Raw genomic sequence first — 12,402 nt, forward strand, 5'->3', positions numbered from 1 at the left:
TGTGTGTGTGTGTGTGTGTGTGTGTGTGTGTGTGTGCGGTTCTTGAGAAAGCCAGAAGAGGTCATCAGATCCTCTGAAACTGGAGTGGCAGATGGTTGTGAGCCAGTGTGTAGGTGCTGGGTATTGAACCAAGGTTGTCTGCGTGAGCAGCAATGCTCCTAACAGCTGGCCATCCCTCCCACCTCCTTTTTCATATTTCCACAATACATTTTGAAAACCATGAGAAAGTAAACAGAGACTGCAGAGCAGCCCATCCATGTACTGACGAGGAACTGGCTTTGTTCACATCCGTGGTGGAAGTCATCCTGCCAACTGCGATGGTCTGAGGGCCTGGTTACCCACTGGGCTGTCAACATCGTAATAATCGTGAAGTTATTGCCCTTTGCAGCTGCTTGTTGTGAGATCTGGGGGTTTCCTCGGTGTTGCGTAATCGGCCTAAATACAGAAGTACATTGTGCATGGGCTGTTGTCTGTGCTTGCAATGACCGTATTTCAAAAGTGTTATTTTCATCTGTTAGATGGCTTTCAGTGCGTTGAACTTAAGCGTAATCAGCAAATTGCGCTAACAGTCACGTTCACCTGCTTTATGTAGAGCAGAATCCGAAATGTGTACCAGTCTGAAAACAGCAGCAGCAACCGATATCATAGGCTTGCTACATGCTGAGCCCTCAAAGGCATCTCAGGGGTCTTCATGTCAACCCAAGGGTGGGTGTCAGCCCCTGGCCAGGTGGGCAAAGGAAGGACCCTGGAGACTAACAGCTTGCTTGCAACCACAGAGGCAGGGAAACAACCCAGGTTTGCAAGGTGCCAGCATCTCTGCCGTCTCGCTATCTGTGTCTCCACACCCAAGACTCTATATTGGCTTTGTGGCCATGCTGGGAAGACCGAGACCTTCCTCAGAGTCTGTCCCTGAACCTGTCCTCCTGCAGGTCCCATCTACATCATCACGGAATACTGCCGCTACGGCGACCTGGTGGACTACCTACACAGGAACAAACACACCTTCTTGCAGCGACACTCCAACAAGCATTGTCCACCCAGCGCTGAGCTCTACAGCAACGCCCTGCCGGTGGGGTTCTCCCTACCCAGGTACGAGGGAGGCAGCACCCAGTGAGTGCCTGCCAGGCATATGGATGCTCCAGGAGCCCAAGATGCAAGTGTGGGCACTGGGGCAGTTACTTGCTAGAGCCAGCTCTCTGGCTAGATAGTCATGGTGATGATGGGTGTGTGTGCCATCTCAGTGAGCCAGGCTCCATCCTGAGCCTTCTTGCTGATGTGACCCCTTGAACCCATGGACCATCCTTGTGTCCTAGGTGTCTTGTCCTTAAGGACATAAGGGACAGAGAGCCAGGCTCCCAGCCATAGCCCTCTGCCCTCCCCAAGCCAGCCTCCCCAGTACCCTACGGGCAACCCACCTCTGTTTCTAATGACTTCTGATGATTGCTGTTGTTCGTTGACTTAACAAGAGAAGAGTAGCTTTGGAAAGGTGCACACAGAGGATGTGAGAATGTGCGCCCCTGTCCTCTCTGACACTGGCCCATTTCCTTGCACAGCCTGTTTAGTTCCATCTTGCAGCCATTCTAGACCATGCACCTCCCAGTCCCCTTAGTTATAGGTAGGTGGTGCCAGAGAGATGCCTCTCTACAGACCCACTTAACAAAATGGTCCTGGCTGCTGAAATCACTCCTTGGGTGTGACCTCTGAGAATACATGTTGGGTCTTTTGTCATTCTGGCAGCCCCAGGGCACAGCTCAGGGCCACACAGGTTAGTTGAAGGGGTTTGGTTCACAGTCATTCACAATGTATGGTGACAGACCAGATCAGTGACTGAGGAAATAAATCTAAGCCCCGTGGGCTCAGGCTGAGCAGTGGACAGGAGCAGGAAGAAAAACCCATGGCTTTCCATTATCCCATTCTTTTGCCTACAGCCACTTGAACCTGACTGGGGAGAGCGATGGTGGTTACATGGATATGAGCAAGGATGAATCTGTAGATTACGTGCCCATGTTGGACATGAAAGGAGACATCAAATATGCAGACATTGAGTCCTCCAGCTACATGGCCCCTTATGATAACTATGTCCCATCTGGTAAGTGGATACTGTTGTCATGCCTATGCAGGCTCATCCTGTACGTGTACACACAGTGATGCCTTCCTTTCAAAGTCCTTAATGTCCCTAGTCTTGGAGCAACCCTGGGAGGAAGCTAGCTCATTTCCTTCATGTGTAAATGGAGGCTGGCTGCCTGCCCAGTGCTACTATGCAGTGGAGCCCTGTCCCGAGTCCTGTGGCTGGTTCCAGAGCATGCACACAGCGGGCAAGAAGGGGAGAGATGGATGAAGGTGGTCTCCTAGGACCTGGAGGAAGATCAATGTGTTCTGAGTTGACCCATGGTGGTGAATGTCCTGAGAAACAAGCAGGAGAGCTTTAGCTAGAGGTCCCGGGGCTAAGGCCAGAGGTTTTTCTTGACAATGCTCACAACGAAAGCAGAAGAGATGGACTGGAGGGATGGCTCAGCAGTTAAGAGCACTGTCTGCTCTTCCAGAGGTCCTGAGTTCAATTCCCAGCAACCACATGGTGGCTCACAACCATCTGTAATGGGATCTGATGCCCTCTTCTGGTGCATCTGAAGACAGCTACAGTGTACTCACATACATAAAATAAATAAATAATTCTTTTTAGAAAGAAAGAAAGAAAGAAAGAAAGAAAGAAAGAAAGAAAGAAAGAAAGAAAGAAAGAAAGAACAAGCAAGCAAGCAGAAGAGATTTGGGTTAGACACTTAACAATCATTCTCCCCAGGGAACATTTAGAGATTTAGCAGTCACTAGTGTTGCCTATTCAGATGCACAAGCCTAAAGACAGGGCTCTTCTAGGCTTATGGTGTATGCAAAGTAACCCATAACCCCCTGCTTTCTAGCCCCTGAAAGGACCTATCGTGCCACCTTAATCAATGACTCACCAGTGCTCAGCTACACAGACCTCGTGGGCTTCAGCTACCAAGTGGCCAATGGCATGGACTTCTTAGCCTCTAAGAACGTATGTATGGTCCTGATGGGGCAAGGCAAAATTGTGAGGAGAGGGCAACTAGCCAACCAGAGCCTTCCACATGTGTGGTCCCATGAGATAGCTCCCGACCCTCTGCTGGGCAAGGGCATTGAGAAATCACACACCTGGGAAGGCACACATTTTTCCTAAACCGCCGGCCCAGAGGGTCTTCTCCCACAACTGCCCCTTGGCTTCAGCTCCTCTCTTCCCTGATCCAGTGTGTTCACCGAGACCTGGCGGCCAGGAATGTGCTCATCTGCGAGGGCAAACTGGTCAAGATCTGTGACTTCGGCCTGGCTCGAGACATCATGAGGGACTCAAACTACATCTCCAAAGGCAGTGTGAGTGTCTTCACCATCCGTGGGGTTGTCCCCAGGTGCCTCTGTCTCTGGGTACAGGTTCCCTACAATCCATGTGGCCACACTTCAGTGTGGGACCACTGCTTCCTTTCCCTCCCAGTAGAGATGCCAATGCTGTTCAGCTATGAACAGGGGCTGGACAGAGAGCCACCTAGCTTTGCGCACAGTGGGAAAAGATGGGGAGAGGGTCAGGACCACGGGTCATAGTGGGGGCTGAATCAGGACCAGCTACAGTGGGCCCCAGGTGAACAGGGAGAGGTATAGACAGAGATGTACAGTGAACAGACGAGTAACCAAAATGATATGGTAAGACAGGTCTTGAAGTCCCAGGGTAGAATAACTACAGACCCCAGAAACCTTGGACATGTCCCTAGCTACCCACTTCAAGGCACAGCACACTCTTGGGGCTTCCCCCAGGGTCACAGGCTACCAGGTCTCTAGCCAGTGAGTAAGGAAACAACTTCCCAAGGCTCTGGCCAGGAGTGTGCTTAGAGCCTTGGCGTGGAGTGAGAAGGAATTGGTGTGGGAGCTGCTGAGCCTCCTCCTTCCCAGGAGTGGACTGGCTACCGAGACACTCAATGTGCTCAGTGCCTGTCTTCATGGCTACAGACCTTCCTGCCTCTGAAGTGGATGGCCCCCGAGAGCATCTTCAACAGCCTTTACACCACCTTGAGCGATGTCTGGTCCTTTGGGATCCTGCTCTGGGAGATCTTCACACTGGGTGAGCCACTTCTTCCCCCAGCCCCAAGCTATACACCAGAGCATCTACTCTTCCACTGCTATCTCCCTCCTGATGGCTCCTTGGGCTGGAAGCAGAGGATTGTAGGACAGATGCTGGGACATGAGCTGGGACTCAGGGGCAAGTCCAGACAGTGCCACTCTTCCAATTCTATGGCTTTGGCAAGTCCTCTGCCAACTCTGGGTTTCTATTTTCCCATCCAAACGTCAAGTGGATTAGACATATCAAAAAAAATGCTTGAATCCAGTTGTAATGGTGTATGCCTATAATCCCAGGATATGGGAAGCAGGAAAATGGAAAGTTTGAGGCCAGCCTGAGCTACCTAGACTCCATCTTTGAAAAACAAAGAGAACAAACCGAAACACAAACTTTGCTTAGATATCTATTGCTTCTCTGTTTCTATCTCTGTGTGGAGTCTATTTTCCAAGGGCATTGTGTTCTCATATATGCCAAGACAGTATAGCATGCCCGAGAGGACACGCTGCCACTCCCCACACCCTGAGACAGTATGTCCCTATCTCTGTTCCATGACAGGTGGCACCCCTTACCCAGAGCTGCCCATGAATGACCAGTTCTACAATGCCATCAAGAGGGGCTACCGCATGGCCCAGCCTGCTCATGCCTCCGACGAGATGTGAGTGGAACCTTGTGCATTTGGGAGGAATTTGAGGATTCGGGGGGGGGGGGGCGGGGGCGGCATGCAACTCTAGTTCAAAGGTTAGATGAGTCCTAATAGAACTAGATCAAGGTGTTCAAAATAGCACCATCAGGAAGTTCTGTCCCAGCCCAGGTCTCCATTTTCTCCATGCTGGCTTCAAATTCAAGCCTGCCCTGCTCATGTGGCTACCATTAGCACCGCAACACCTTACTACTTGCATTGCTCCAGCAAAAGACCAGTGCTGAGCTTTTAAGGGCTCAGTTTGGTCACATACCATCAGAACCAGTGCTGAGTTGGGAGGATGAGAATCCCTATTGGCCAAATTCAGGTTACAGTGTTCCCCATGATGCCTTAGACTCTGCAGAACCAGGTGAATGGGGGAAGCTGGGAAGACTTCCCAAGAGATCAGTAAGAAGCAATGATAGAATAAATAAAGCATCAGGATCTCCTCCCCAGCATCTCTCCCTGCACCTTGTTCTGAGGCTGTACACTCCACAGCCCTGCCTCTACAGCAAGGGATTCTGACCCTCTCTCTGCCTCCCTTAGCTATGAGATCATGCAAAAATGCTGGGAAGAAAAGTTTGAGACTCGACCCCCCTTCTCCCAGCTGGTGCTGCTCCTGGAGAGGCTTCTGGGTGAAGGCTATAAAAAGGTATGTGGGCACTTGGGAGACAGAGGCAGGTGGATTTCTGAGTTCGAGGCCATCCTGGTCTACAAAGTGAGTTCCAGGACAGCCAGGGCTATACAGAGAAACCCTGTCTCGAAAACAAAACAAAACAAAACAAAACAAACAAAAAAAGGTATGTGGAGCCAAGGCAGGGTGGAAGACAGAGTTCTCATCCAAACCCTGTGCACTTGGCTTGGTGCAATGTGCTGGGATTTGGGGAGGAAATGCCCCTCACCCACTCTGTGCCTCGGTTTCTCTGCTGGTGCTAGAAAGGGTTGAGTCCAAACTACTTATTTATTTTAAAAGAACCAAAAGTGTGGAAGCTGATTGATTTGACCAAAAGAGGTGCAGTAGATAATCCTGTCAAACCTGTGAACCCTAAAAACATCGGGGCTCCTTCGGAAGTGTGAGCAACCCCAGGCTCTCTGGAACCTGCACAGTAACTACTTGAACCTTGTCCCAGGTTCATGCAAGACTGACAGAACATGTCTGTCCTGACCTTAGCTTCTTGACTTCCCATCTGGTGGTCCTAGGGAGATAGAGACAGTGAGGAGCCATCACTGTTTCATTGCAAGGGACACTGACCTGCAGCCACAACAGGAGACTGTGGGAGACCACAGTGGCATGAGAGCCCATATCTATTTACTCTGAAGTGGGGTGGGAGTTAGGGTCACGGTTACCTGGCTACCATACCTGGTTACCTGCCCTTCCCTAGGGGACTCTGAACTTGTCTTGGGATGCCAGGTAGGAGGGCTGCTCACCAGGGCAGCTTTGTGCAGGACCTCATTCTCTGAGCACAAGCTGGGGTATAGGGTTTCTAAGACATTGACCATCAAACACCTATTTTTTTTCATTCCCTGTCCTATGGAGCAGAAGTACCAGCAGGTAGATGAGGAGTTCCTGAGGAGTGACCATCCAGCCATCCTGAGGTCCCAAGCCCGCTTTCCAGGAATCCACAGCCTCCGATCCCCTCTGGACACCAGCTCTGTCCTCTACACTGCCGTGCAGCCCAATGAGAGTGACAATGACTACATCATCCCCTTACCTGACCCCAAGCCTGACGCTGCTGATGAAGGTCTCCCAGAGGGGTCCCCCAGCCTTGCCAGGTAGCCACCCTGACCCTTTGGCCCCAGGCACTCAGGCATATAGTGCGTGTGTTCATGTGTGTGTACCAGACTTGCCTGTTTGTAGAAGATGGAAGAGCTGCAAATCCAGTTTAGAACTCAGACAGGGGAAGAGAGACATGGTCTGCCTTGGGCTGTGGCTGAGCCCACTGAGGGGTGCGCTCTGGGGAGCCCTGTTCCTTTCCTGGATTGATGTTCAGCCAGAGAGGGGACTCCCCCCAAATCAAGACCCAGCTCATGGAAGAGCGGTAGGAGACACAGGCTGGCTTCTGTTTCTTAGCCTGTCACTATGAAACTTGGACAGGCCTTGCCTCTGTAGGAACCAGCAGTGTGTGCAGGCCTTTGCAGGCCCTGAAGGTCTCATTTGCCCCTCATTAATGAGGCAGGCATTGTCAGGTGGCCATGGGGTGGGTGTGGGGTTGGGGGGTCAGGTAGGGGTGGTGTTAGGCTAGGCAGGGTCAACTCAAGAGTTCACTCCGAGGTCACTTGGTTTTGTGACCTCAGACCAGATGCTCCCCGTCCACAAGCCTCAGTTTCCGTCTCTGTAAGGTGAAAACAGTGTACAGCCCTAGGGGACGACTGAGATACTGTCCTCTCCCTGAGCACCAAGATGGATTCCCAACAAGTGGGGATGAGTCAGAAGCTTGAGAGTCTGGTTGTCGCGCTCTCAAGTTCTAGCTCCCAGTACTCACCCGCGGTGTGTGGCAGAGCCATGACATAACCTCTCTGGTCTGTGCTCCCCTTGGGGTACAGGCCTCTCAGTGTGTAAAGACAACACACGGAAACCTCTTAGACAATGCTCTTACCTTCCTGGGGGTTTCCCCGGTTCCTTCCTGACTTATTCCCTTCCTCTAGCTCCACCTTGAATGAAGTCAACACTTCCTCCACCATCTCCTGTGACAGTCCCCTGGAGCTCCAAGAAGAGCCGCAGCAAGCAGAGCCTGAGGCACAGCTGGAGCAGCCACAGGATTCAGGATGCCCAGAACCTCTGGCTGAAGCAGAGGACAGCTTCCTGTAGGGACTGACATCACTCCACCTTGCCCGAATCTCCCTTCTGCCTCCCAGAACCCAACCCTCTTGGCCTGGCCTGCCCTGGCCTGGCCTCTCAGCAGCTACACTGCCACAAGGTGTCCCCTCGAGGAAAGCCCTTGGTTTGCAGCACCCGAGGTCCAGGGACCCAGCTTAGCTTAGGAGGCAAGAGAACTGTGGGGTCTGAGCCTCTGCCTCAGGAAGGTCGTGGGACTCTGAACCAGGGTTCCTCCAGGGGACTTGGTTTCCTCAAATGTAAGAAGAAGACTTGCACTTGTCTACAGGACAGGTATGGAGCCTGGATTCCTGCAGAAATTCGTGACTGTAAGGTGGTGTGTTCACATCCTCCGGGTGTAGCAGCTGCCCCCTCAGCTGGATCGCTCTACTTTGATCTTCCCAAGAATCAGGCAAAGACCTGGTGCCCGGCTCCTGGCTAAACTGAAGCCAGCCTTGAACAAGGTCATTTCCTTCAGACCCCACCTCCCCTGGTCTTAGCTTTCCCAGGCCCGAGCTGGTCTGGGGCCAGCCATGCTTAATGAATGCTGTTAGTGGTCAAGGGAGGCTGAGTGCAGACTGTTCTGACCTGCAGCCCTGCCTGGGCACTCCGGGCACACCTGGCCACAGGAAGCGCCCACTCCTTTCAGCCCCACCAGCCCTAGAATAGTCCCCTGTCACTCTCAGCTGACCCACCCACCAGAGTCTGCAGGGCCATTGTCCACGCCTGTGATAGGCTAAGCATCTGCCTGAAGTGTGCACCACTAGAAGCCCTGGCTCTGCACTGGACCTACTATGAGACCTTGGGGGCCTTTCTTGTTCTCTCTAGGGGCCAGTTTTCTTTCCCCTTTGAAAAGCAAGTTGAACACATAGACTCTGAGTACCCTGTCAATAGTACAATTCTTGTGTGTTCTGGGAGTTTCCTCTTTGTCCCGAGGAAGCGGGGTCAAGTCCTTAAACTGATCTTTCTAGGGGTCAGCTGAGCTCCCCTCGGAAGATCCCAGATACACACCACACTCTGGGGGTTCAGGAACCAAACCTCTTCTTCAAGTCTCCAAGTGCAACTGCCCAGACCTTGACTGGGAGTGACAGTTAGTGTCCTAGGAAACCCCCCTTACAGCTCTCCTGAGGATACAGAAGAGACCACGAGACCCTTTTCATACCACGAAGCCAGCGAGAGTGGCAGAGAAGGCAAGCCAGGTTACCTCGGGCCACTGTCACCAGCAGCGTGTGGGCAGACATGATGGACAGTGAGTACAGATGTCCCAAGCAGGACAAGAGACTTGAGATGGGCATGAGAGGAAGATACTGAGGGGATCGCCATCTCAACTGCCAGCTGCCCCCGTCCTCAGGGAGCACCCCACAGAAGCGTGTCTCACCCTGAACCAATGAACACTGCAAGTGCCTGGGGACTAGGGAGTGGGGGAAGTCACCCTTTCTGGGGACCCTCCTTGCTAGCTGGCTGGCTGGCTGGCTGGCAGCTCCCCACCGCCTGGAGCAGCAGAGGCAGGGGAGTACAGCTCACAATGGTACCAAAGATGTAATCACCTAGGTTTACAAGTACTTGTAGGACTCGCGATAACCCACATTTAGACACCGGAAGTGCTATTTTGTATGCTATTAAGTTTTCCTATCTGTACTTTTTTTTTTTTAATGGGAAAGATTTTAAAATTAAACTTGGTGCTTCTCACTGAATAACCGATTTCTCAGGGTTGGGTTTATGCGTCCAGGGGTGGGGTAACAGTTTGTCCCAGACAGGCCCCTTCAGCTCCGACTCTCACTTACCTTCCCCTTAAAGTGACTTTCATTTCCTCTCATCCTGGGAAGTGTCTGGGTGACCACCTAGACCTTGTGCTTGGGTTTCCAGATGCGACTTGAGGCTTTTCTGGCCATGGCGTCTGGAAGGGAAGGGAGATGGTCCAAGCCCCCCCCCCCCGCCTGCCCCCACCTTGCATGCCTCACCATGTGCTCTGGCTTTGGCCACTAAGCCGAGTCACCCTCCCTGCCCCCATTTCTTGCTGCTCACAGACAGACTTGAGCCGGGGTGGGGGGTGGGGTAGCTTATGGAGAGATGCCTGCCAGAGCTTGAATCGTAGGTCTTTGAGAGTTGTCACTGGGACCAGGTAGGAGCAAGGCAGACAGGACACCCAGGAGGGCCAGAGAACAAGAGGAAGTAGAGAAGGCAAAAGGGTGGAGGGGAGAGGGGGAGAGGGGCAGAGGACTGTGTGTGGTGGAGCTGAGCACCAAGGACCACACTATGTCTGGCAGCAGATGGATGCAGGTCCAGGAGGTTTCAGCATCTCAGAGATGGTGAAGACGCCATGCGGTAGGAATCCTGACTCCTGCAGGGTCCTGGCTGTACGCTCCTCTGCTGAGCCCAGGCCTGCTGTACATGGGCTCAGACAGAGTCCTGTCACCTCCTTACTGTCTTTGGATACACCCTTGCTCCATTGGAGCTGAGGGGAGGGCTTCTCTGGATACACGCGAAGAATGTCTCAGCTTGGAGCTTCGGGTTGTGGCTCCCAGTATGAGTAACGGAGGAGTTGTGAGATGGTCCTGACTCACTGGGAGGCAGCTGAGACATACCGGGGAAGACCAACTAGAGGACCCCTCAGGAGTCCTGACTTTAGGGGTCACCTCAAGTCTGTGACATCCTTCTCTCCCGGATGCGGAAGGCACGGAATGAGGCAGTATTCCACTGTGTCCTGCAGAGAACAAAACTCAAATTCCAGATAGGACTTTCTGCGTTTGAGATTGCCTTTTTGGTTTAATGGGACAGGGTTTCTCTCTGTGTGACTCTGGTTATCATGGAACAAGCTCTGTCCCCGAACTCACAGAGGTCTTCCTACCTGTGCCTCCCGAGTGCTGGGATTAAAAGTGTGCGCCACCACACCCTGCTAAAAAATAATGTTGGTTTTTTTTTTAAGGTTATTTTTATTTTATGTTTATGTGTGCATGGCTATATACCACTTACATGCAATACCCACAAAGGCCAGAAGAGAGCAGCAGACCCTCCTGTAATGGACTCTCCTGAGTTGTTCTGTGGATGCTGGGAACCAAAACTGAGTGTTGAGAAAGAGTTGAAGTCACCCCTCCCTCCCTCCTTCTTCCTTCTTCCTTCCCTCCTCTCCCCCTCCCCCCCAATTTATTTACTGACCCATCCTTGCAAGGCTCCCAGGATAGATCTAACTAAGGTAGCAAAGGAATGAAGAAAAGACAGACACAGACACACAGAAATCACTGGGATCTGGTAGTCTAGACTAATTTCAGTAGGTGCAGCCTCTGTAGGGAGTTATCTTTAGGTGGTAAACACCCAGGGAAGACTGGTGGGCGATGTCTGCACACGCTGTCAACATTCACACAGGCACTAGAGGGAGGCTTTGTCATGCTTACGGCGCTGAGGCTATTGGGCCTTTAACATGGCTGCTCTCATGTCAACGACACGCATTCGCTCGGGGACTTCAGATACTCAGGGCTTGCTCTGCACCCCACAATTTACCTTTTCATGCTACGTGTATGGGTGTTCTGCTTGCATGTGAGTCCTGTGCCCGCAGAGGCCAGAAGAGGGTGTTGGAGGCCCTGGGACTGAAGTCACAGATGGTTGTGAGTCACCCTGTGGGCGCTTGGAATGGAACTCAGGTGTTCTGCAAGGGCAGCTGGTACTCTTAACCCTCCGCTCCAGCCCCATAGATCGAAACTTTTAAACTGAAAGTCGTTTTGCTTTACACAGTTTACACCAAGAAATTATGACATGTGTTTTTATCCCAGGCATGTTTGGTCAGCTGTTTTTATAACCTTGTTTGTGGTATTCTTAGGAAGGGAGTTCTGCATACAGTTTCTGCACAGGGCAGTTTCTAGTCAGTGTGTAGAAACTCCTGACTCAGGCAACGGGAGGTCAAGTGAGGGGGACCAGGACAGACTCTTCCTCGTCTACTCTTCACCTTTTCCCATTAGGGTTGGGTAAAGATAGTGAAAAACAATTTGGAAACTGGCTTGACCTTCCCAGGCCTATTTGGGCTCCTGCCTCTCAAACGCTCCACATAGGGAAAAAAAGTGAGCTGGAATTTTCCCCCCAGACAAATGAGCCACTTGGGTCACTCAGTTCTTCCACCACTGTGCCCTCAGTCAGGGATCCTTTTTCCTGGAAAAAGAAGGAAATACTGAAGAACGCTGTTGCTGCCAGCCTCCAGTGCACCCCATGAAGGGTTCAACACCCGCTCTCTGCATTAGGGCCCTGTCCCCATGAGGTGAGGCCTCTTATATCTGAGTGGATTAAGTTGGCATTGACTAGCTCATTTTGTGAAAGTGTTTTAAGTTTATAATTGTTATAGAATTGACCACCATAATCAAGCCTTCGTGCGTGTGTTTTCATGGTTTAAACTCTGATAACATTTTAGATGCTTTCTCTCTCTGCTTAGCTCCTCCATGGGTAGAAACTTATCTTAATGGGAATTCTTTTTCCTCATTGCAAAGTTTAGTTACGTTTATCAAGGATTTCTCATTCTTTGTATTTGTGCTAACATTTTTGCTTCGTATATAATTAAGTGATAATCATTTTTTAAACTATCACTAGCATTTTGCACCTTTTTTTTTGGTTTTTCTTTACAATATTTTAATACCCACAGGAGAACTACAGCCACCCACTCGTCCATCCCCCTGAGAGCTGCATGTGATTTAAAGTACTCCTGGGCCATCATGTAGCTCATGATAGACAGTTGCATTGTTTCCAGTGTCCCAGTGACAAATGACGTTGCAACAGCTCTGACTTGAAACATGCCTATGTTTACAT

General features: G+C 51.3%; 1 protein-coding gene across 2 annotated transcripts in view; it reads left to right on the top strand.

Annotated features, from left to right (window-relative positions):
• Pdgfrb (platelet derived growth factor receptor beta) overlaps positions 1-9,314 on the top strand; it is a 38,630-nt gene extending 29,316 nt beyond the window's left edge. Inside the window, exons 15-23 of one of the 2 annotated variants that reach the window (XM_021214467.1) lie at positions 930-1,089; positions 1,929-2,089; positions 2,916-3,034; positions 3,262-3,384; positions 4,012-4,123; positions 4,676-4,775; positions 5,346-5,451; positions 6,340-6,572; positions 7,446-9,314. In XM_021214467.1, the coding sequence (XP_021070126.1) occupies positions 930-1,089; positions 1,929-2,089; positions 2,916-3,034; positions 3,262-3,384; positions 4,012-4,123; positions 4,676-4,775; positions 5,346-5,451; positions 6,340-6,572; positions 7,446-7,608 (1,277 nt within the window). In that variant the 3' untranslated portion in view covers positions 7,609-9,314. The remainder of the gene's footprint in view (positions 1-929; positions 1,090-1,928; positions 2,090-2,915; positions 3,035-3,261; positions 3,385-4,011; positions 4,124-4,675; positions 4,776-5,345; positions 5,452-6,339; positions 6,573-7,445) is intronic. The other variant, XM_021214466.1, reaches the window with a different exon arrangement.
• The last annotated feature ends 3,088 nt before the right edge of the window (positions 9,315-12,402 follow it).

The sequence above is a fragment of the Mus pahari genome, chromosome 15, assembly GCF_900095145.1.
Source record: "Mus pahari chromosome 15, PAHARI_EIJ_v1.1, whole genome shotgun sequence".
In the NCBI taxonomy this organism is placed as follows: domain Eukaryota; kingdom Metazoa; phylum Chordata; class Mammalia; order Rodentia; family Muridae; genus Mus; species Mus pahari.